Here is a 26,146-nt window from a genome sequence, read left to right on the forward strand (position 1 = left end):
TTGTGTATATATGGGTGTAAGTAGTACAGTATTTTGTTGCTTGAAGAAAAAATGTCAAACTAAGATGCTCTTATGCAATGGTATAGTAATAAATTCGACACTGTATACATCTAGTTAGGTAAATGAGAGTAACAAAGTGGGTGATTAATTTCAGGTATTTTAGTCATTTTAACATGTAGACGTTGTTAAAATTATTTTTAAAATATACTTTTCTTTCATAATCTAAGCATTCTTCATTAGATGTAAGTACTAAACCAGTCTAATAAATACATATCGGACAAAATCTATTTCCGGGGCCAACTCTCCCTACCTTCGGTGGCTACACTCCTGTTGACTAATAAGAAATGAAAAGATTCAATTGAAATAATCAGCAAATCGATCACAGAACTTATCTTAAAAGGTACAAATTCCATCAGCCAAGAACTAACACAGATTGCATTTTGTCGAACACGTCATTTCAAAGCATACTCTGACGCATACATTTGCATGTTTCAGAGATGTATGCATTTTTGTGTTTCATTTGAGTCAATTTGAATGAAAATTTTCCCCACAAACAATAACAATTAACTAAGTCACGAGCAATTTCACCAAAGAAGCATACGTGAAATTTTAACTAAATTTTTGTGTTTAAAACGCCGTAACTACTATTTATATTTATGTTATGTGTTTTATAAATATGGTCAGAATATTGATATTTGATTGTATACTGTATATTCCGTGTATATACAAGCTTATATCCTGGAAAATATTTTTACTACGTTTACAAACTTCCACCTTAAAGAAACACTGTGCCTCCCGGTTCACCAATATCCTTCTTCTGGCTCTGGAATCAACTTAAGCATAATTTTAAAAACCAAAATTTTCTAAAACAAACAAACAAGCAAGAAAAAAAACTTAATAACATTAATAACCTTGTGTTTCAGTTTCGATAATATACTGGTATTAATAATATTAGTGCCTAACTGGTATTAGTGCATAATTTTGTATTGCAGTTTCGGCAATATATTAATAAGTAGTGCCTAACTTCGTGTTGCAGTTTCAGCAATATATTAATAAACAGTGCCCAACTTTGTATTGCAGTTTCGACAATATATTAATAAGTAGGGCCTAAATTTGTGTTGCAGTTTCGGCAATATACTGCATTAATAAGTAGTGCCTAAATTTGTGTTATAGTTTCGGCAATATATTAATAAATAGTGCCTAACTTTGTGTTGCAGTTTCGGCAATACGAGAAACTATGTTGCAGTTTCGGCAATACATTAATAACCTTGTGTTGCAGTTTTAGTGCAACACAAAGTTATTAATATAAGACTTTTGCTTTGGTCTATTTTTTGATAATTTACTCGAATTGCTCATTCGGAGTTCAAGTTGTAAAAGAGGGATGGTTGGGATTCCCGTCCTTCTGGAATAATTTTCTGTGAACGATTGTAGAAAAATAAATCAACCCTAAATGTTTGTTGCAAATAGTAAGAATATATCTGAATATTTCATAAATCGGATGTTGACATCATCGAAAATAATCTATTAAAAGTGAGACTTCTTTGAGCTCTCATCTCTAGTCATTAATGAGTGAATGGACACCTTATAATGGGGGTCCATTTAGATAACATAGTACACAAATGTATTGTACTTATGAATTACTAAATATACAAATCATCAGAGAAAACACCACACGTTTGTTAGTTATGAATTTGTTAATAACTTAATCATATTGTTAATTGTAACACAAGTTAAATAAAACAGTATTTAAAACGTTGTATTAATTTTGTACGAAGAAAAGATGCTTTATAATAAATTTTAATTGTTATTGGAACATCAATGTGTTTTATTGTTATTAACATTAATAAAGTAAGTTGGAGAACAGAAACGACTTAGCTTAATACCAGAGATGGAGTGGGTCAGTGGGTCAAGTTTTGTGGGTGGGTCAGTGGGTCGTGGATCAACAGCATGTGACCCACTGTAACCCACCACCCACCGTAACTCACTGCGACCCACCACCCAACATGACCCACTGTGACCCACTCCCACTATGACCCACTGTGACCCACCACCCACTGCGACCTACCGACTCAGCATGATCTACCGACCCTCTCTGCTCACTGCATTGTAGAGAGTATCTTCTGAAGACTGGTAAATTTTACTTTCAAGACTGGTTTACTTTCAAGACCTTCATTTCCCTTTCTTTTCCACTTGTTTCTGTCTACTTACCTGAGGTGAGTATATCTAAACAAGTGAAAAAAGAACTTCAGGCACTTTTGGATATTGATATTTTTAATAGTAATAATAGCAATAGGACTTACACTACAACTTGACTTTCGAGACCTGTGGTTTTTTAGAGCTAACTACTGGAAAAAATACATTTTTGAAAAATACAGTGCTTGGTTTCATATATCCATTGCTTTCTGCTATAATAAATGCTGAAGCTTATGTTTATTATATGGAGCGCCCACAGCACAGGGCAACCAACCCATAAAGTTGTGAGAAAAATAGGCATAAAATTTGTACTGTAAGCTAAATTACACGGAAATTTGAAGTTTGGATTGTACGCATAATTGTATGGAAAATTTTACTTTTTTCCCTTTACGTTGGTCTACTTACTTTGATTTGGAACTTTGAAATTTCATCCTTTTTTCCACTGAAAAGTATTGATAATTCAACAAGGAAATAATTATACTATGATAATTTAATTGAAATTCATCGTAATTTGGCACATGGCAAACAGCAGTGAGGTAATTGAAGTTGAAGAAGGTGGGAAATTCCGATTCACCTCTGAATGCTTTCCAGAAACCTCGTTCCCTTTCGCTTTCTAGAAGGGGGAGGGAATTTGGTAATGGTATCAAACGTTCATGTGTAATTACAAAAATTAAATTTATAAACGAATAAGAAATCATCAGTTTATCAGGCTTTAATTGATAATTTATTCACAAGATTCCCTATCAAAGGCGTGGTAGATGAAGTTTCTGTTCTACATGGGTCGACATTGCCAACTGACATGGTCGATATGGAAAAGATGTATGGTGATAGAGAGATGATACTTCTTGCTGAGTATTTCAAACCTGACCAAGAAAAATCGTTATCAGACTTAAGTCTAACAAGTAGATTTTCGATGAGAAGTTGCAGAAATGGGGTAGAAGTATTATCAATTTCCACTACAGAGTGCGAACGAGGATTTCCCCTTATGAATTTACAGATGACTGATATTAGAAATAGACTAAGTGCTCAAACATTGTCTAACTTGTTGTTCATCAATGTTAATGGCCTACCGCTAGACAAGCTCAAAGTATACGAGCTAGTTATTTCTTGGCTGAAGGATGGACATCATTCCACTGCGGATGATTTACGGCGAAAAAGTTACCAACAGAAAATAAATCCGATTTCAGATTTGTTGTAAGGTGGAAAATTACGAGTTACGGAAAATGTATACTTGTATTACTAATGGCTTATTTGTGTTATTCAACTTTGTACCTACTTTTTAGTAAGTCTCTTCTTTGCTTTAGGTAAACTACGTTTGAATAAATATTCATAATAATTGCAATTATGCATATTTGCAACAAATTTAACGTGGTGTTTTAGTGATTACACAAATTACAATTATGAGCATACTTTATAGAGATGCTCTCACATAGGGTACTCGACCACCTTTATACCCTATGAACAACTGATTTTTCAAGTCTTTTGTGAGAAAAATACTGTGAACTGAGAAACCATAACCTTTTTCATATTGTCCAGGGGTATTTTCCTGCGAATAGAAGTTTCTTGTGGAATGCGTTCAGAAATTAACACTTGCAAGAATACTCTCTTAGTGCAAGTATATTTTAGCCACACACTAATTTCCCCCCACATCGAACTGTTTCAATTTCCTCACTGACAAACACTTTACCATGTTATATCGTAAAGGTCAAATTCACCGTTATTGTAACAGAGTGATGCTTGAGCGATTGACTAGAAATTCAAACTCCGATTAGTGACAATTTCACAGTCTTGTTTTATTACAATTGTAAACTCTTTAGTCAGTTCAGAAGAGGCCGTGGATCGTGTTCAGAGTTGATGACGATGGATTTTGGTGAGTCAGAGTACGTCAAAGTAGATGAGAGTGGTTCATAGTGGATGGTGGGTCACGGTGGGTTGTGGGTCAGAGTGGGTCATTGTGGGTGGTGGGTCATGGTGGGTCACAGTGGGTGGTGGGTCAGAGTGGGTCGTGGGTCACGGTGGGTGGTGGGTCAGTGGGTCGTGGGTCAAGTTTTCATTGACCCACGCCAACTCTGCTTAATATCCAATACATAAAGGAATATATGCATATAGGTTTATAATGAGTTGTAGGAATGCGCACGAGACGAGTCGAGATAGAATTTTCCCGACAAAATTCGAGTCGAGACACGGCTCTTCCAAAAGGGAAATATACACTTTTCGAGTCGAGACATCACTTTTAAAGCACATTTTCGAGACGAGACAGCCACAAATCTTGTCTCGTGCGCATCCCTAGTTATTAGTTTTCAAATTTCAGAATTTGGGTTTCTCTATATAAAAACGTGAATAAATGCAGGTTCGAATGTGGGGAATAGTAATGGAGTGAGTTGGGCGTCCCTCCCTGATTGGCTGTTGTGTGCCACTTGACCGATCACATGTGTCGGAATACATAAACGAAAATTACTTTAATTACTCTTGAACCACCCTACCGACCTCGATCAAATTTTCAACAAGATAAGGTTCGAGTCTGAGATGGTTTTTATCATTTCACTTTGACGGTGCAACTTAGAGGAGGGGGAGATATATAAAATGATGGAAAATGACCGAATTAGTGTCGAACCCATAGTTTTCGGAGTCACTGAGATCAACAGTGACAGTTCCGATGTCGTTTAAATCAAAATTTAGCCCCACAACTTCGGAGAGGGGAAGAGAACCCTTTGCTTTCCACACGGCGAAATTTATGTTGCAAGTCTCGAGTTAGAAATCTCGAAAATTTATATGTTGTGATTGAAGAATGAAAGACAAATATTTTGTCTATCAGAGAGCGCTTCAGCAATAGTAAAAATTGACTGACTAACGGAATATATTACTAATTTTTCTTAATTTAATCCAGCGAAGTGGGTATTTGACGCTAGTTTCATATAGGGCTTACAAGAGAATCTGATAATTCAAGTTTCGTTTCGTAGTTTCTTAAGATCAATATGAGAAAAATTTAGATAAACAGCAAATAGCAAATGCAATTTATTCAACAGTGTTGTTTTACTGCGTCGGTGAATCATCATTCTTCTTAAACCAAATATTTTGAATAATTTATTTTTTAAAATCATATTCACGAAGAAATTAAATGTCGACTAAAAGCAGGGAATTCATGTTACTATTCGGTTCAAAATCTCTTGTTGTCGCGAATTCTGTCGAGGAATTCGAAGCTTAAAATATATAAAACGATAATCATGCCTGTTGTTCTATATGGTTGCGAAACATGGTCGCTTACTCTGAGAGAAGAACATAGACTGAAAGTATTTGAGAACAAGATAATGACACAAATATTCGGACCCAAGAGGAACGGGAATGGTGAATGGCGGAAACTTCATAACGAGGAACTACATAATTTATACGGTTTACCAAACATTGTTAGGGTCATCAAGTCTAGGAGGCTTTGGTGGGCAGGTCATGTAGCTAGAATGGAAGAAAATAGAAACGCTTTCAAAGTCTTGACTTGAAGACCAATCGGAAAACGACCATTAGGAAGACCTAGGCGCAGATGGGAGGACAATATTAAGATGGATTTCGCAGAGATAGGAAACACAGTAGAAACTGGATCCAGTTGGCTAAGGATAGAAGTCAGTGGAGAACTTTTGTGAACGCAGCATTGAACCTCCGGGTTCCATAAGCCATAGAGTTAGTTAGTTAGTTAGTTATTGCAGAGGGTGTAGGCTAGTAGTTTGGGGTTCTGCTTCGCAGTCGAAAAATCGCAGGTTCGAATGTGGGGAATAGTAATGGAGTGAGTTGGGCGTCCCTCCCTGATTGGCTGTTGTGTGCCACTTGACCGATGACATGTGTCGGAATTTTTAAATCAGAGAACATGGTTTGTCACGTGATATGAGGTCATTGAAGAAGTCCTTTTTTTTTTAATCATGGGCCATGATCCATAATTTTGGATCAATGGTGTCTGGGTGTTGACCCTCGGGCCCTCGTTCTTTTGCATGATAGGTCGTAGGACCGGTACACATTACTGTGTTTTTGTCATACGAACAGGTAATTGTCAAAAATAAAATTTGATTTGTATAAAATGAGATGTTATGCTGTATCAAGGGCAATTCTCTGAAATTTTTGATGTGCTTTCTTAAAATTGGAAACGAATAACTCGGACCGATTATAGTGTATGATGGATTCCCTACCTGTCTACTCAGAAAGACTTGAACACTACAAATATAATTTCGTTGTGTCTGCTTTTTTCTGTAATTAATAATCTATTATGTTAGTGAAAGACAAAGCAAACACACCTGCAGAGGAAAGATGATAATCCTTTTTGTAGAATTCAGTATCGAGATACAATTTCAATATATAAGTTTACAATTCCAGTGCAACTAGTTCTTTCTATTTCTTGATTTTTGCATATCTGTTAACATTTTTTTTTAAAAAAAACTTATTTCCACCTTCAATGATAAGAAATATATTTGTTACAAAGACAAGACTAGTTTTCATATCAAAAATGTGATAACTAACTAAATGAAGCAGGTGTTCGCTACTGTTCGAGAATTGAGTTCTTGTATTTGACAGCAATCAAGCAATTCATACTGGGATTTATTTGACCATTTGCTTTAGCACTGTCCATATTATGACTTTAAACTAATGCAATCTAAACATGATTTATGAATGTAGTATTCAAATAGAAGGTCAGCTTAGTAAATTTAACTACCATCACCATTAAGTCTATTTCCAACAAGAAATATTTATTTTAAATAATGTAGTTATGACAGATTTTGCCGCCCCGTGCATATGGCCTGTCCTGTCGGTCCCGTATAAAACTACATAAAAATCAAATACAAATTCTCTTTAGGTTAGGGTGACGAGATTCAGACAAGCGAAAAGTAGGGCACAAGTATAATAGTATATGATATGGAGGCCATAGACGCACGCACTTGCATTACCAACATGTATGAAAGGTTTCTTTCATCAAGCATCTTGAAAGAATTTTTTGCCCACACACGTACCAACGTGCTGTCCAACATACTGAAAGTAGTTGGAGAAATGTGGAGGACGAGGAAACGCGTGCTTTTTCTTTCTGCAACTGCACGACCTTGGCATGCGACGGAGGAGAGACTCACGTGATTTCTTCCGCTGTCGTGATTGGCGGACCTAAATATAAAACAGCCACCTTGCATGAACGAGCCCCATACACGGTAAACATGCACGCAGAACGGCAAAAACATCAAACATGTTTTCAGAAGATTTTGAAAACTTTTAACATGAATGAACGAGGCCATACACGATTAACTTGCCTGTGGTTTTATCATTTTTCATACAAGTCGGGCTGTTTCTTCAGGCATGTGTTTACGTGTATGGGCTGCTATAGTTTACTGCATCGGTAATACGTATATCCTTTAAAAAGAATAGTACTGAACAATAGTATTCCAGGAGTTCAACAACTCCAAATGTATTGATAAATGACAGTCTTTTTATTTCATTAATGTAGCGAAACTTCGTGTTGGGCTAAAGATGTTTTTGTCGATTTTCGAAGCATGATATTATTTTAAGGAATGAGAAAAAATTTAGACTGGCACGAGGAAACTTCCACTTAACTTGGTTAGTGTCACTGTCATAAGTTGAAAAAGAAACTTTTCCTACCTTACCGATATCTCAGCAAGACCCTCTCAGTAAAAGCAATATTTTGTAAAACAATGGTTTGTTGATTGTTCTCCATCCCTAATCTTCTGTGGTGTTAAAAAAAAAAAAAACATGGCGGTTCATCATTCACGAAAATAATGTATGTTATTCAAAATGTTGTGAATGAAAAATGAAACATAAAAATATTGCAAATAAGACAACTTAGGACATTTCGCAGGACATTCCTCGATTTTTTAGGCGTCTTCGCAACACGCAGGACAGCTCTTTGAAAAACAATACCGCCCTGCGAAAATCAGTACGTCTGGTCGGTCACCCTACTTTAGGTTAACTCACTGGAAGAGTCAATTACATCTGCGAACATTCAAGGCAAAGCAGTAAGCAAGAAGAGGGTAAAGTTAGAGCTTAACGAAACACGTGGTTGTGTTCAGTAGAGAAAAATTTCACATCATATGTCACAAAAGCAAGACGATCGTATATTTTTGGTCACGCAACTGAGAGAAAAACCACATCTTGAATTCAGAAATTTACAGTATTCTAATTTTAATAACACTAGTATTAATATTATTAAACCTTTCAACTCTTATTATTGCCTTATTGTTTATTTAACGATTTATGTTTTGGGTGGTTGACAAAATTATTCCTTTCATGGCAAACAAATTCCTTCTGTCTTTTTTTTTTTTTTTTTTTTTTTTTTTTTTTTTTTTTTTTTTAGACACAACATAAGGAAACGGAGAAACATAACCAACCAAGTGAAATATTTTTATTAGTCTGATCAAAACAAAACATTTCATAATACAATTGTTTGAAAAATATGTTCATAATTGATTATTTTACATAGTGTGCTACGTATGATTCGCAGAGGTTTTATAATATTGAATTCCACAGCTTTCATATACCCACAAACAGATAGTAAAAAAAAAAGAAAAAAAAAGAAAAAGCAATTTGTTCCGATAACAAGAGAATATTTTAAGAGTGCTGCTTGCACACATAGTAACATTCACGTTCGCTATGGCTATTAGCAATAAGTGATAACTACTGGAAAGTTTATTGTAAAGAGAGGAAGAAAGAAAAAAGCAAAGTGATCAGCACAAGCAATATCTGAGATTGTTTTACCGATTGATAACGGCAATAAACGAACGCGATAACAACAGTCATTCCTGTGTCGAGTAGTCTGCTCAAGCACAGACTCGTCCAGTCTAGTCACTGTTCAGGTGGACGTTGCTGCACGAAGCACAGTGAGTACGAACTCAGCACTATTTTATTTTATTTATGAATTACGTGCTATTAACGCTATTCTAAGTATGATACCTGTGTACATAACTATCATAATTCGTTGTCTGATTATTATTTTCATTAACGTAAACGGCATAAAGTAGACACAAAATGTCTCTACTAAATATATGTTATCCTATAAACGGAATTCCGGAAACGTAATTCAGATATGATTTCTTTAAATTTGAATACGGTGCCAAATAATATACGATGTAAACTACGTAACCACTATATCTACAAGTACTTAAACATACGTTTAAAATACACTTTACAACATGTGGTGGCTGACAGATGCAGCGCTCAGTGAAAGAGAGGGGTTATTTTCTTAATTTTTGCTTATAGTTTCAGGGTCTTTCCAATTTCCAATTGCTATCATAATATTGTTATATGTCTCGTCATATTCTTGAAAGAAGTGTAATTAATCATCAGAACAACAACCAGAATAATATGTTGTGTTCCACCTATCACAAACTTTTATGTAGGGCTACCTGCTTACATTTTTTCTTATAATTTTATAATAAGGTTGAACATAAATGTTCTTATGAACGAGAAATTGCATCGCAAACTGCGATGCGTCTATGATCATAATTTACTAACGAAATGATGTATTTTTAGAAATAAATACAGCATACCATAGTCTTTCCTCACGAGAAGAGGTTGTTTTGATATCATATTATAGTTGTGGTGATTCTCCCCTGGCTGGAAAATACATTTTCCTTTAGGTTCCTCTTTAGTTCTCAACATACGAATGCATTATGGATTAAATACTACATTACTTGAAATAGACTGTAGAATTGATGACAAAGAAACAATGTGCTCTTTGTTCGATATTTTATAATATAATGAAAATAATGCGCCTCAATGGTCTTTGGAGATTAGATAATCAGCGAAAACAGGTAAGTTTAGCAGTATCTTCCTTTTCAGTTGTTGTTGGAAGCTCCGGTAAGTAATTCATAAATAACACATCTAGATGATAATTTCATAGTGTTAACCCAGAAATCTTTTGCTACTTCGTCTTGCTTTCCATGGAAAATAGTGAAAGAAAAATAGTGAAATGAAAATAAAATGAAATTTTTCAGTTTTACGTCCCACGTTATGCCGGCGAGGCTAAAGGAGATGGTGGTGAGAAATGAATGAAATACTGAAATTAATAAAGTGGGAGGAAACGGGAGAACCCTGAAAAAACCCACACACGGTGTTTGTCCACCACAAAGTTTACTTGGTGGAAGCTGGGATCGAACCAAGGACCCCATGCGTCAGAGGTGAACGCTCAACCAAAAGTAGTACTCTCAGGCACATACTCAGTGTTGCCAGATCTTAATATGCAGAAGTAGCGAGGTAGTGCTCAAAAAGTAGCGGATTTGAACTATTTGTAGCCCAAACATAAAAATGTTCTTTTTACAGGTATACAACTTTACTTATATATGGTCAGGCTGCGACAGCAGTTTCGGACTGTTGTCGGTGGAGTATTAAGGCAAACACCACATTACGTTACGATGAATAGAACTGCAGTGTGCAGTGAACTGGGAGGACGGTGATAGTATAAAATAGACAACCTTTCTAATTTCCAAGAAGACATGTTTGCTTAAGTCAGTTTTGTGGGCTTTGAAGTACTCTTTACAACGTTTACAGTATGCGTTTTCACTGTTATTCCTCTCTTTTTTAATTCATTTGTTAAATTCTTTATTTAGGTGCCATGAACTTTAGAAGTTTTTATTGTAACTCCACTTCCGCATTATTTTAATATGGATAATACAGTAACATAATTCAATTTCTGATGTTCGTGTTTACACAACTCCATACAAGTATTAGGTCGAGACAGCAACACTGTCACTGATACTAAAACACCTAAAACTCAACGAAAGTTTAGTGTTGTCAGATCAGGAAATTGCAAGTACTAAAACAAAAATTAAAATAGTTGTAAACATGTTAATTTTAGTAGAGCTATTGTTCATTGTAAATACAATACCCAACAAACAAAACTTATTGTATTGTATAAAACTAATAATTTGTGATTTCATTGGTGAAAATAAGAAAGTAGCGGATTCTTAACAGTTATAGCCTGTTCATAATTAAAAGTAGCCCAAAAAGTAGCGTGTCGCCCAACCTAAAATTTTGGTAGCGCGGACACTTAAAAAGTAGCCCAATCCGCTACTTGTAGCCCAATCTGGCAACACTGCACATACTCAGAAATTTCTGTTAGGAGGAGTCCAAGCTTTGAACGAGGGGGGGGGGGATGTTACAAGTCACTACGTCTATGTAGTATTGAACGAGTATTATTCTGCACTCGAAAAGACGATAAGTAATTGTAAAATACTTCCACCTAAATTTTCACAAAAAAAAAAAAAAAAAAGAAAAAAAGAACTAGATTGTTTTTATAAGAGAAAGGGTAGGGGTATATAGATGAAGTGTAAGATCAAATTTTCATGGTGCAACAATCATTTCTCTATTCAACAAGTATAGTTATTGAGAAAGTGTACAAATGTATGTTAAGTTAGGAAGTTTTGGGAGATCTGGACACCGTGAACCCCACGTAGGTTTACCCCTGCTCTGTTTACTACTTTAAAAAATGGAAAATTAATTTGATCCATGTAGCATTTTTCTACAATGTGAGTTAGGAAATTGATACTTGTACGAACTAAGTTATTGTGTTTTTCCTATAAAAATTAATGTTCATTTCGTGAGCCATATAATGCCAACTCTCCGTTTCTTTACGATATTACACATTAAGCAAAGAAAAAATCTTAAACTAGTTACCATCTTACGCAATCCGTATAATGATAATATATATGTTTTATTTATTTATATGAACGGCTATATATATATATATATATATATATATATATATCTGTTACAATAATTATATCATAAAAATAATGTTAGTAGACCACATAATTAGTGGCCCCAATGCAGTGACTTATCCAGAATTTTGAACTTAGGGGGTGTTCAAAAAATCTAGGGGTGCAATCTTGCATTAGAATCGTATACTATAATCGTCTTTTTATTTTATTTTATTTTATTTTTGATTTATTTATTTATTTTTTTTTACAAGCTGAAATTCGTTGATGCAATGAACGATTGCATTGGATTTCCTTCCTGAGCCAGAGCCAATTAGCGTCGACATTTTCATACTTGGCGTGACGTCGAGATGAAATTGTTGGCAATTGATTGATCAAACGTTGTTGTGACGATCACAGCCGTGTAAAGGTTGATTTCCATTAAATCTTGCGTTGCGTGCATTGCTTGAAAATTTATCTTGTCGAAAGTAAGTTCTTTTATTCTATTGGCACTTAAAAACAAGAAATCAAAATCTTTTAAAAACCAAAATGGCAAAGATTTTTTAATGGTGTCTTCCTGTTCTGTCTAAAGACCCTCCAGCACTTTGTAGAAAATATTTTAAATGGTCTTATCTTTAGGCAGAACGGGAATCCCCGTTCTGCCTAATCTTTCGAAACGAGGAATTCTGTCCAGGGAGGGACTTCTTCAAGAGAATTTTTCTTTAGTAATTGTAACAGATTCTGTAAGAAGAATAACTATTTCTTTAAGTTTTATAATTATTAAGCAAACAATGCAAACAGTGCAAAAGGATGCTTAAGACGGCCCTTATCCCCGATTATCTTGTCTTTAGATTTGATTGACACTACAAAAAACATACAAGTATTTCAATATTGATATTGATACTTTGTATTGCTGCTATTTACGTTGCCAGTATAAATATGAAAATAGAAGTATATATGATACCATTGAATATAGTATAGAATTATCTATATAAGACAAATCAGCTGACAAGGTGATGGCGAAAAAGGAGTTGTGATGTAGAACACTAACATTCTTTCTTGAGTCGCCTTATGCATCCTCTTGCATTGTTTACTTAATATATGGCTAAACATGTCTTGAGGATGTGAACTGTGGCACCTTTTATGTACTGCGACTCTTAGCATATTAGGGATGAACTACTGAAAAAGAGAATAAAATCTTGATGTGAAATAATTTGATATTATACCGAACTAAGTTTATTTTATGTTCTTTTCAGTTATAATGTCAAACGGCTTTCTTGCAACAGAGTCAATCAATTTTCCATTTGCCTGCACGTATTCAAAAAAAATCACATTCATCTTTACCAAATCTTTACCAAAGTAGATGTGAATAATACTGCTGATAAACAACTGTATCCTCGTCATTTTTCCGAGAAGCACAAGAAGAATAACATTTAAAATTTATGATGATTTGCTAACGCTTTCGCCTTCGGTACAAGCGGTCCCGGGTTCGATTCCCGGTCGGGTCACTCGGTTAAAAAAGTGTAACACGCTTTTTCAGGTCAGCCACCCTGAATGTGGTTTTCCTGGGTTTTCCTCATTCACACCAAGCAAATGCCGGGTGGTACCTAACTTATAGGTCCCAGGCCGCTTCCTTCCTTCCCCAATCCTTTCTTCCTTCCCTTTCCCTGGATTGTGTGCTCGCCGAGGGACGTCATCCCTCAAATCGGGAAGGGCTAAATGGCCTTAGATGCCGAAAGCCCAGAAATCTAAATCCTAAATCTTAATCTAGGTCTACAGAAGAAGTTGTGAACAAGAATTTTAGGAATGATAAAAAAAAAATGTATCTAAAGATTGCAATCTTAGCCAAGAATTTTAGGAATGATTTAAAAACACACACACATCAAAAGATTGCGATCTTGGCCAATAATTAGTTTTAGGATAGAGGCCACAAAGTTTTTGAACGGCTCCTAAATCGAGTTTTCGTATTTTCTACGGAATAAGCACATCACACTGGGTTAACTGATAGCTTGGATTAGGCTACACTATATGTGGTTCTCCAGATATAAGACCTACAAGAATATTTTTGAATGAAATATTTTGGATTTTTTGATCCAAAAAAATATTTCAAAAAGAGGTCATTTCTCTCTTTTATTTTTCTTTCCGTCTTGTTTCCTGTTCTTTCTTTTCCTTTTTCTTTTCTTCTTTACATTTGAGCTTTTTATTGGGGTCCTACTTTGAGAATTTTAGGTATCTGCATGAAATGTGCCTCGAAAATGATTAATGTCCGAGTGCACATATAAAGTGAGCCATTTATCTTGAAACACTTTTGTAGCTTTTAAACTAATAATTCAATGAAATGTTATAATATCGACAGGGCGACATTTTGTTTTGACATTCTCTGCTACAGCACCCGATTAATAATGTTGCCCATCCAACATGCACGACCCACAGACTCACTCACAAATCTTGACCCACTTAGCCCACTTCTCTGCTCTAAACCCCCTTAGGATACGCTCTTTAATCAAATTAACATGATAATAACTTAGATGAAGATAGGCACTTAACTATGCTCCAAAATTATCTTCAAATTGTTCAACCGTTTCCGCGCGATTCCATCACAACAACAAACATCGGTTTCAATGTGAAGAAATAAATTATAGAAAATGCTCTCTCCCTCTTAACACCCTCATTCTCAGAAACACTGGGATACGAGTTTAAATACCAAGTTTCATCTCCCTAACTTGACAGAATCATGAGATACTAAATTTTACGCGTAAATTTTGTCTCTCCGCTCTTCCCTTAGAATGTGTATTTTGACCAAAGGGATATGATAAAAATCCAGTTCAAGGTAGGTGAAAATTATATCCAAAATGTCATTTCAATCGGTTCAGCTGTCTTCCCGTGATTATATCCCAAAATAGATCAATATCATTTTAATATAATAGGTCATTTAGGAAGCTTCTGCTCAGGGGCACACCCACGGAGGGTCCACCGGGTGCGGACTCCCCCTCGAACTTAATAACTTAACATACCTTCGTATACTTTCTTAAACTAAACTTGTTTAACAGAGAAATGATTGATGTAGCATGAACATTTGATTTTACACCTCATCTGTACTCTTTTTCTTATAAAAACAATCTACTTCTATCACTTTTTTCTTTTTTTAGAAAAGATACGTGGAAGTATTTTACAATTAAGTTACTTATCGGGTACCGAATAATACCCGTTCAGGGGCGTAAATAAGGACCCCGCAGACTCCGCACTGCAGCGCCCCAAACCACCCAAATCGTGAAGTGGGACGTTTAGAAGTGGTCCTATTCCACGCTGTCTGCGGAGGGGGGAACCTTTAGTTACGCCACTAAATAGACGTAGTGGCTTCTAGCATTGAACCCTCCCCAACAAAAGTTTCTGGGTGCGCGCCTGCTCCTGCTTGTAACCTAATTATCTAAGATCCATTGTTAAGTCGTTGTGTTTAGACTGAAGCAAGATTTCGAATGGTGCCATACGCATGTGTCACGGATCTATGTGTTAAAAGACAACATCTGGCCATGAATTAAACGCCGATTCGATGACTTTAAGAAGATGATTCAAGTATTTTCAACTAGCTCCTCTAAGTGTCTCACGATTTTAGATCAACATCGAATAATACTTTCATTCGGGAATCGAAGTGACGATCGCACGCTTCAAAAACAACCATCTTCGTATTTTATTTCAAGATCAGTCATATCCTGTTTATAGTTGTGCAATACATTATCCGGGCGACTTGTGATCGTCTCATAGTATTGATATTTAATACGATGGTGACCACATGCAGGAAGAATGTAGTGTATGTATACAAACGTAGCTTAATGGCATTAAAAAAACTCAAGGCAATAAACAACACGTCACAGTAGCATCCGGCCGGAATCTATCGAATTACAAACAATAATCGTAAAAAAAAAGAAAAAGAAAAAAGAAAAAAAGAAAAAAAGAAAAAAAACAATATAATAAAAATAAGCATTGAATGGAAATAATTCCTAGAATTCTACATACTAACATTGACAACGAATGATGACACGTATTACGGACGATAGCATAATATATATGTTTAGAAAGCTTTACATACAAGAGCTTAATGTTTAGAATGATTTTAAACTCGTATCCCAAATTAAAGAAAGTACTTTAATTTTTCACATACTGCCTACATTCATAAATTACAACTTTAAGATATTATTTTCAAGAAAACAATGCTCGAATCAAATTACTTTTAAATTTGTTTAAAAAGTAATTTTCGTTTGTCAGTGTGAAAGTACGATAATATTTCAAACTACAGGATCCGGTATTCTCAATTTCTTTTTAATTTTAACCCTTTTAATCGAAGGTTATGGTGGAATATATCTGAGCAAATCCTAGTATAGGGAGAAAGAGTAAATTCATTCTTACATTCTTGAGCAATTTCAGTCCGAAATAGTGGGTAGAATCGAAAGTTTCGAAGAAAATATACGCCATGTTGCAACACTTTTTCTTCGAAAGTTACCGTGGAAAATCATTTTTCTTATATCATACAGAGTGCGACACGAAAAACTAGCCCTGCTTGGACCAGGATACGAAATGTACAGCACATGGGGCTCACGATGGCTCAGTAGGGCTCAGTGGTATATACCTATACATTTAAGGTCTTCTAAACTTTCAAACTATGCAATGCGTAAATACAGGGAATTCTGCAGAACGCCTACGTCCGTCCGTTGTGACTGTTGTCAGATGTCAGAGCAAAAACTTTAGGACCTTGTAGTAGAGACCTGCACGGGCCGAATTTTTCGGCCCGAGCCCAATCCAGCCCGAATATACGTAGGCCCGGCCCAGCCCGGGACCAAAAAGTATTGGAGATTTTCGGCCCGAGCCCGGCCCGCTCCGATAAGTTTTTTAAAATTCTTGGCCCAAGCCCGGCCCGGGCCCGATAAATTTTAGAAGTTTCATTTTGTAACATTTTTCACGGGCACACTTCTTCAACGTTTGCCTTTATTCTAATTATCGTTTAACGAATGTCAATAATTATTAAAGAATTGCAATTAATCGGCCCCAGCCCGGCCCGCCCTGAAGAGAAATCAGTGTCGGCCCGCCCAAGCCCGGCCCGGCCCAAAGAAATAATAGAGTCGGCCCGCCAAAGCCCGGCCCGCGGGCCGCGCCGGCCTTCGGGCCTCGGGCCAGGCCAGGTCCGTGCAGGTCTTTACCTTGTAGTTAGATACTATTTTCTGACTTCAATTCTGTGTCTCAAAAACAACAATTTTTCACGCTTACCACTTTAGTGAAATTGGAAGTGATTAAAATGATGACCGTAGAAAAAAAACGATAGATAGCGAGAAGCATATTTGATATGCGAATTTAATGTCCTAATAGGGTCTAAGAGATTCAATCCAGTAACACAGCGTAAAGTTTCCAAATAAATAAGCTGAAATCTTATCGGAAAGTCGTGATTCATGCAATATATTCTTTTGCCGTCGACTGTCTAATGCAAGCAAGAAAATACCCAATATAAAAATGCTTCTATTTCATATGGAGCATTACTACTTGAAATAAACAAGTAGTATAAACTGGCTTGTATTAGCTGGTTTAATTATAACAGGATTTAATTATTTCCAAAATCACAATTTTAAATATAGTAGAAATTGTCTTTTTTTTTCCCTTTAGAAGCGGAATTCAAAAACGCTAAAATGCCTGTTCTCTTATTTTTAATGCAAAGTTGAAATGGTGAATCCAAAGAAATGGACATTTTAGTTGTATAATAAACGACACTGAAATCACTTTCTCTCTTTAAACACTGAAATCACGTATTTTCATATTTTTATTTCAGAGTTAACATAAAGAATTTCACATCTCTAACTTAAGGGAATCCTATTGCAAATTGATTTCCTAATATAAATTAGTCTGTATAAAAATTGATTATTACAAATTTTGTTGCTATCAGTTTCTTTATTTTCTATTTTATTACCATTATTTTTATTTGTTTATTTTCAGTTCAAGCACCATGTTCAGAATACTCAGGGAAAACACAAGATTATATAACAGCTTCAAAAATGTCGGTAAGTAAAGAATTAGTCTAGTGACTTAAAGTGAAGGAACAAAAATATTAAAAAAATAGGCTCGGGAACTGCGTCGTTAAGGTGGATCACCAGGTGTGCTTGGTGCTATGCTAAATGCTGCTTGTACAGTGTGGCGTTGCCAGATAGTGTCCAGTGTTTACTTATGCCACATAATAAAGGAAATTATAATGGAATTCTGCTTGGATACTTACTGGAGAAATTAATTTTAGACCCTTACCGGAATTCACAGCTAAGTTTCGCTTCTCGAACTGCAACGCTAGAGTGCAGGAATTAAGCGTACACATTTGGCAACAACGCATTATGGCGTTCTGCGCAAGTTTCTTCTCAAAATCTATTTCCTTAAATGTAAATTAATATTTAAAGATAATGTGAAACATAACACAAGAAACGGTCAAACAATATATCTATTTCATAATAAGATTGTTGCTTTAACATACTTTACATATGCAAATAAATATTTCATAAAGATGAACACTTCTAGTAAGATCTAACAGCAAGTGCTAACTTGTGTGCTCATTGTAAAACGAATCCACTATTTTCTTTTATTTGTTACCTTTTTCGATATCAAAAGACACAATCAAACAAATCAGTGTCCTGTGTTGTAGCTGAAACATAACTCTATCTTATAGTACAATATTTATAATATGAAAGTTTTATTGCGCAGTAGTTAAGGGAATAAGTTAAAATATGTACTGTCTTCCGGGTGGTTATCCAAGTTCGAAATTTATAATTTTAATTCGCCGTAAATCAGCTTCCAAAGGATTTTTTTAAAAATAAAAGATAAAATAACTTGTTTTATTTTCAATTTAATCAAATAGATATCGCCAGAACTAAACTTGTTTTGTTCATTATTCACTTCATGTTCATTTCATTGTTCAATAAGAATAATTATGTATTGTAAAACTTCCAAACGTCTGAACACATTGAATGAACTACATGAATTATTACGCTCATCGAATAATTAAAAGGTAAGAAAATTTTAGTTACGTTGCAGCTGAGCTGCATTTTGCAGCAATTTACTAAAAACTTATATGTACACTCATGTCCAAAATTATTGTCGCATGTCTTTAAATATGTTGTAGAAATGTAATTTGATAACGAATTCGCAGGGTATTTCTTACAATGTTAGTATGTATATAATCGGTCAAGTCATGTATGTGGCAAATTTCATGTCAAAAGAGCAGTAAATAAGAATAATAAACGAAAATAAAACTTTCTTGTCCATTTTGCAACATTTTGTTTTACTCATTCTAATTTTCGTATTTATAATTCTTTTCCTATGAAATTTACCACAAATATACATTTTCCGATTATACACATAGTATCAGTATTAAAAGTACCCTGCAAAATCATTATCAAAGTATATTCTTACAAGAAGACAGTTATAGATATGCTACAATCATTTTGGACATAGTGTACATAATAGAAACTTCGTTAATATTATAAATATAACTAAATAAATAACAATAATAAAAATACTTTGCTAAAGATAACTTGAAAACACGATTTTTTCGATTTTTTAAAATACTCCCTTGGTGCTATTGAAGTGTCCAATTTTACGTCTCATAGAAAACTGCCCTATGTAATGGAAGCACGCGAACGACCTCACAAACTTCGTAAATGTTCAGAAAAACAGATTAGGTGTCCAGTCAGTCAGGAGTAGAGCAGGGTGTGTGCAAGTTCATCATGAAGAACAAATAAATTGAGTGATTTCCATTGAGAGTTCAAATTGGGACATTTTGCATACCTATCCGCGAGAAATATCAACAGTAGCCATTGGCACAGGAATGATGAATTAACGCACCATACACCATTGGTTTGTGAAATTTTGTGCCGGTGGCATTACAAAATGAGCCCTGTAGACACCGACCAATAGCACGTTTTCATGAGCTCTTCAGGAACATATCAATGTTGTTCAATGGCTTCACAAAACCGATATGTTAAAAAGGAGGAAAAAGAAGTTGGACTCATTGGTGCCATAATATTGACACCAACCATCAAGGATGACCAATTGGCGGTGTGTCGTTCCCTGAGTGTGCGAAATAATCGGAAAGGTTTCTGCATTGGATTGTCATTTTTTAAATGAAAATAGATCTACGTTTCGTAAACGGCCAAAATAATGGTTGGATAGTGATCAACGTCCAGAACGGTTCCCAAAACCACTCTTTCACCCGCAGAATGTGTTGTTGGTATGGATGGTCTATATTAGGAATGATCCATCACGTGTATTTTCCGTCGAGGTCAAACATCACTGCGGACAATTAGTTTTAAACTTCATGTAATGCACCGCAAGCATCCAGCAATGGTCAATAAACATAGTGTCTTGATGTTGCACGACAATACACGCCTTAAAGGACCGTAAAAAGTAACCATTATTTGTAGTATGAAACTTAGTCTCCCACCAACTATCACCTCTTCTTCTGGCATCTCGATCACTTTTTGGTCTTGCTAGGAAATAACTTCTCTGCCAACCTCAAACATTATAAAAATCCCATCTTGAAAGGCAAAAAATCCCATTTTGCCATAAAATTTCCTACGTCATATTGATTATAAAAAAGAAAAGTGAATATGAAAAATAATAATCAACTGTATATTACTCACTTTTTCGATATCTGAGTAAGGGGCAGCGGTGGCTCAGTGGTGTAGCGTTCACCTCTGGTGCTTGGGGTCCCGGGTTCGATCCGAGCCCCCGCCAAGTGAACTTTTTCGTTGACAAACACCGTGTGCGTAGGTTTCCTCGGGGCTCTACCGTTTCCTACCACTTTCTTCATTCCATTTCATTTATTTCTCATCATCACCGTCTCTTTTAGCTTAACCGGCATAACCGTGGGACGTAAAACAAAGCTTTCATTTAATTTCATTTCGATATCTGAGTAAGGAATTTTCCATGTTTATAAAATAATTTATGAATAAGTGTACTCCTTAATCGAAAACAAGTATACCTTGTTGTCAGAAATGCAGTGACCTATGCATTTGTGTTCCTATGTTCTTAATTTTTGAGAATCACACATGATTAAAGTCACTCCAAAAACCACATACATTTTGCAGATAACGAGCTACTTCGAGCCAAAAATTTGACAATTAACATTGATTTCACACTTATTAATGATTCGTTATACCTATTTTCCACCCCAAAAGAATTTTGTTGGCGTGGATTATTTTTTAAAAAATCCCATAAATGATTAATTTCGAAAAAAAAAAAACTTTCTCTTCCGGAAAAAAATGCCAAAAAATCCCACAAAACGGGATTTCATCCACGGGTTGGCATTACTGTTCCCTAATAACCGAGAACTTCAACGTCTGGTTGAGAACTTCTTCGCATTGCAAACTCCACACTTCTATCGTTATGGAATCCAAATGTTGGCTGAGTGATGGCAGAAAGTGTTTGGCTGCAGTTAACCTCTAATGTACTGTACCCTCTAGTTCTTTTCTTTCTTTGCAAGAATGACATAGCCAGTGGACATTTCAATCACACCAATCAAATACAGAGTCGGCTGTTGCACGGGGAAGCAAAAGCTGCCGTAAATATATTATTTAAAATAAATATTTCTTGTTGGAATGAGACTTCATGTTAATTAAACTTACTAAACTGACCTTCTAGTTGAATACTACACTCATAAATCATGTTTAGGTCGCTTTAGCTTAAGGTCATAGAACAGTGCTAAAGCAAATGGTCAAATAAATCCCAGTATGAATTGCTTGATTGCTGTCAAATACAAGAACTCAATTCTCGAACAGCAGAGAACACCTGTTCCATTTAGTTAGATATGACAGTTTTGATATGGAAACTAGTCTTGTCTTTGTCACAAACAAGTTTCTTATCATTGAAGGTGGAAACAAGTTTTTTAAATTTTTTTTAATAGATGTAGAAGGAAATCAAGAAATAAAGATAAAGGAGCTAGTTGCACTAGAAACTGCAAACTGATATATTGAGTTTGAAGCTCGATATTGAATTCTATAAAAATAATTACCATCTTTCTTCTGCAAGTGTGTTTGCTTTATCTTAAATAACTAACATAATAGATTATTATTTAAAGAAAAAAATACATGCATAGCGAGATGGTATTTCTAGTGTTTAGTGGTTTCTGAGTGCGAGTGTTCATTATGAGGTAGCATATTAAAATCGTGGCTTTTAATATTTTTTTCTGAAGAAAGTGAGCAAATGATACCATTGTACGGGATGGCAAGTTGCCTAGAGCCGGCCCTGGATCGATCACAAAAGAATATGTAGGAAGTTTCATTTCTGCAATCCACCTGCAGAAGGCAGGGGAAGCTAATTTGGTGTGTTATTGCGTTGAATTGCATGGGAACCGCCAATCTTTTTTTCCAGTTTAGTAAAAGTTAGAAAATGTGACATCCCATTATGATCGCCCGAGTGTTCATTTATTGAGAATTTACTCCATGTAGTTATCTACTGAAACTCTACATATAGAATTTGCAAACTAAAGTTGATATTACATTTCCTTTCTCTTTTTACCCAGCTCCTATTACAAGAAGAGAAGCGAGCAATCAAGCGTCAAGTCCTGTTAAGAAAACTACACAATTGAAAAAGATGCTTCAGTCTCCAGATCTGGAATTCATCATGGAAGCTCACTCTGGACTCAGCGCTCGAATCGTTGAAGAAACAGGTTGGTATATATATAGGCGCGGATCCAAGGAGGGCTGTAGGGGTTATAGTTCCCCCTTGACGCTCAGGTACACTGGTTAAAATGGGCTTCAATCCTGCTTTACACTGGATAAAGCGGCAAACTATGATTCAGCCCTCCCTTGATCATATCCTGGATCCGCTACTGTAATTATATATATAATTCAGATTTAAACTGTTTTGTGGATATAGTTTGTAACGGTTTGGGTCAGGGCAATGCTAAATTTGCATTTTTTTCCCCCGTTACGTTGCTGTACACAGAATTTTGCGAAAACTGGTACAGAAGGCCTCTTTGGTTATCGATAATAATTTCCAGCACATCCAGTTAATAAGGATCTAGTGCACTATTCTAGTAGTCAATATTCTTCCATTCAATTGTTCTTCAGTAAAGTAATGAAGTGCTTTTATATCGAAAAAAAATATAAGTTGGTATACCTAGTTATATCATAAATACTGTCACAAAGTTTGGAGTAGCGCTGCAGGCATCCGGAGTGGCACAGTGCTGCCATCTGTGTATAAACGGAAGATGCATGTAGTGTGTGTTTGTTCATCACATACGTTGATATTGTACTGAGTTCTGGTGGAGTGGGGCGATTACGAAAATCGTGTAGCAGTAATTGCACTACACAAGGTCGGGAAGACAGCAGGTGAGATTTTTAACCTCCTGAAATACCCACAAATCAGCAAGAGATTCGTGTATCGCGCCATACAGCGATACACCGTGACTGGAACGGCAGCTCACCGCGCACGGAGTGGCAGACCACAAACGTTACGAACCTCGCAGGTTCAGAAATTAGTCGCAGGAGGAATTCGAAGAAATCCTGTTCGAACACAAAATGTGATGGCTGCTGATATGAACATCAACAGAAATTCCATGTCTCATGTGCTCAGGAGTGACCTACATCTACGGGCATATGAGTCGGACTGTTCACTTTCTGACCTAAACATTAATGTCGCAGTGGGTCCTTAAATCAAAGAGACTGTTGCGACGTTACGCCAACAATCTGGACAGAAAGATTCTATTCACTGATGAAAAAGTGTTTAAAATTGAGCAATCCTACAACGCCCAAAATGACCGTGTGTATGCCACGTCATCTACTGCAGCTGCTGAGGCAGCTCCAAGGGTTCAGAGGGCACATCATTCTGCCTCAGTGATGGTTTGGTGGGGAGTGAGCTACACAGGCACAACCCAGCTGCATTTTTGCGAACAAGGTGTTAAAACATCTGCCAAGGTGTACCAGGACACAGTGCTAACACCTATAGTGAAACCACTGTCTGCTACCATGTTCCCTGGAGGAAGGTGGACCTTCCAGCAGGATTCCGCTCCAGGCCACAAAGCGAAAACAACCCAGGACTGGCAGGCACGGAACGTCCCCGACTTCATTTCTACCGCTAATTGGCCTTCTAGCAGCCCGGACCTTAATCCGTTGGACTACAAATTTTAGGCAGTCCTTCAGGCAAAGGTCTGCCATAAACGGCATCCATCTGTTAACAATCTGGAACAATCCTTGACCCGAGCAGTGAACACTTTTCCCATGGACGTGGTGCGTAATGCCATTGACCAGTGGCTGGACAGACTTCGTGCCTGCATCAAGGCCAAAGGGGGGACATCTCGAAAAATGATTTGTGCGTCAGGTGTACAACATATCAATGTAAAACATGACCAAAATAAATTGCCTTGGTATTAATACTCTCTGTGTTATTTACATTCAAACTTGTGACAGTATTTATGATACAACTAGGTATACAAGCAGAAGCTGTAATTATTCACCTCTTTTGTACGTGGTATCAAAAATCCTAATTCTCACCCAATTTCCCCACCTTTGGTCTTGTTTTCAGTTTTCTTTATATCCTTCTGAACCTCAGGTAGAAAGAAAATTAGCCATTCTACTCTGCTGACTTATTGGTCCCACTTAATCAGTGACGTAATTAGGTGGGAGCAAACGGGGCTTGTGCTTGGGCGCTGGATTTGAAGGACACAAAATTGAGGAAATATTTGGGGGAGAGTTTTGTAACGTAACCTTTTTCCGGTACTTTACATTGTTATTGTTTTCCTGTTGTTTTGTTAAGTGGCTCTCATTTGGTATAGTCGTACCATTAGTGCAAATACACGTTTTTATTTGTTTTTATGGGTTAGTTCTTACTGTTAGTTGTTGAAATGTTTCTTCACTATGAATAAAAACTTTCGGGGGACAAGGTTATTCAATAACAATAACTGCACACTTATTCAATAACAGTACACTATATCCTTATATAACAAATATTAATCATAAGTAATTTCTAACAGTATATCGGAATATTTCTAAATTTTCTACGTAAAAACATAGAATGAATGTGTTAAATTTTTATTAACTAAAACTTACTTATAACATTGATCGTAAACATTCCACAATCGAACATCGGTGATTCGATTTTCTCTGTCGAGTGCTATTGCATCATGGGTAGTGAAATTAAAGATGGCGACTTCCGGCATTTCTACTTCAGAGAGGTGGGGGATTGTGATTGGCCTATGCAACTCGGACGGACAGGAGTAAGTAAGTGATGGGTATAAATACTTTGAATCTTAATTTAAAGAACTGGTAATGTAATTTAATATATTGTATTTGTTGATAATTCGTTAGATTTTCAAAATTTAAGGTGGTAATTATGATAATGTTTATGTTCTACGATATAGTATATTGCAGAATAGTGGGGTTCGTAATAGCCAAGCAATGTATGACGTTCCACCATTATTCATTTGAAGTGAAATAAGTGACGCTGTAGGTCTCCGGAAAACCTTCGAAATTTTATGGCCCAAATTGTCTTATTTTAGGATCAAAGTGTACAAAATTTAATCTGGACTAACATATAAAGTATTTAGGCAAAGAAATGTGGAGGTCCTACTCGAAATTTTAATTAAACAGTTTTGGATGAAATGCGTCACTAGAAGATCGACTCAGCCTTGGATGAAAATCGTCGAGGCAGCCGGTCATTTGGCTGTAGACATCACCAGTGACAGTCCTGGATCAAACTCCTTCATTGGGATGCAGAGGTTTGCACTAGGAGGGTTCTGGTGAGGTAGACAACCCTTAAGCAGGTAAAATCAAACTTTGCCTTTTCCATTTTATCGAATCCTTCGAACTGAGAACAACCTAATATGCGGTACCATTTGTGTTTTCAACTTTGAAACTTTGAAGACATTAATTGCTTAAAAATTTCATCAGTACTCAATAGTAACATGTCAATCATGTGCGAATAGTGCTTCTTGTTGCGTTACGCATCTAATAGTCTCATCGTAATATTATCGCTAATCCGCTAGTATTATTATTATCAAAATCTCTAGTATGCATCAGTACGACTATAGAATTAGCTTCCAGTGCGAAACTTTTACCGACTTAATTAAATGATATAATTTGAAAGTCTAGGTTAGCTCCGGTATGGTCAACTAACTTGTCGTTTTTCTTCTGAGTAGTGCGATGTATTGATTGATCCGTATAATTAAATGGTATACTAATAGTATGGTCAGGAAAGTACTAAACATTGATTTTTTTTACTTATTTCATCTTCATTTGTATATAGTACATACTCATTCATAG

At 36.0% G+C, this 26,146-nt stretch overlaps 1 protein-coding gene across 3 annotated transcripts in view; it reads left to right on the forward strand.

Annotated features, from left to right (window-relative positions):
* The window catches only part of LOC145694555 (phosphoenolpyruvate phosphomutase-like), a 300,696-nt gene that overhangs the window by 242,246 nt on the left and 32,304 nt on the right, over window positions 1-26,146 (forward strand). The window contains exons 1-3 of one of the 3 annotated variants that reach the window (XM_081770878.1): window positions 8,922-9,050; window positions 17,841-17,905; window positions 22,408-22,554. In XM_081770878.1, the coding sequence (XP_081627004.1) occupies window positions 17,851-17,905; window positions 22,408-22,554 (202 nt within the window). In that variant the 5' untranslated portion in view covers window positions 8,922-9,050; window positions 17,841-17,850. Of the gene's footprint in view, window positions 1-8,921; window positions 9,055-17,840; window positions 17,906-22,407; window positions 22,555-26,146 lie in introns of those variants that run through there. The other 2 variants (XM_081770880.1, XM_081770879.1) reach the window with 2 other exon arrangements.

This window comes from Thermobia domestica, chromosome 9 (genome assembly GCF_964235325.1).
Source record: "Thermobia domestica chromosome 9, izTheDome1.hap1.1, whole genome shotgun sequence".
NCBI classification, from domain to species: domain Eukaryota; kingdom Metazoa; phylum Arthropoda; class Insecta; order Zygentoma; family Lepismatidae; genus Thermobia; species Thermobia domestica.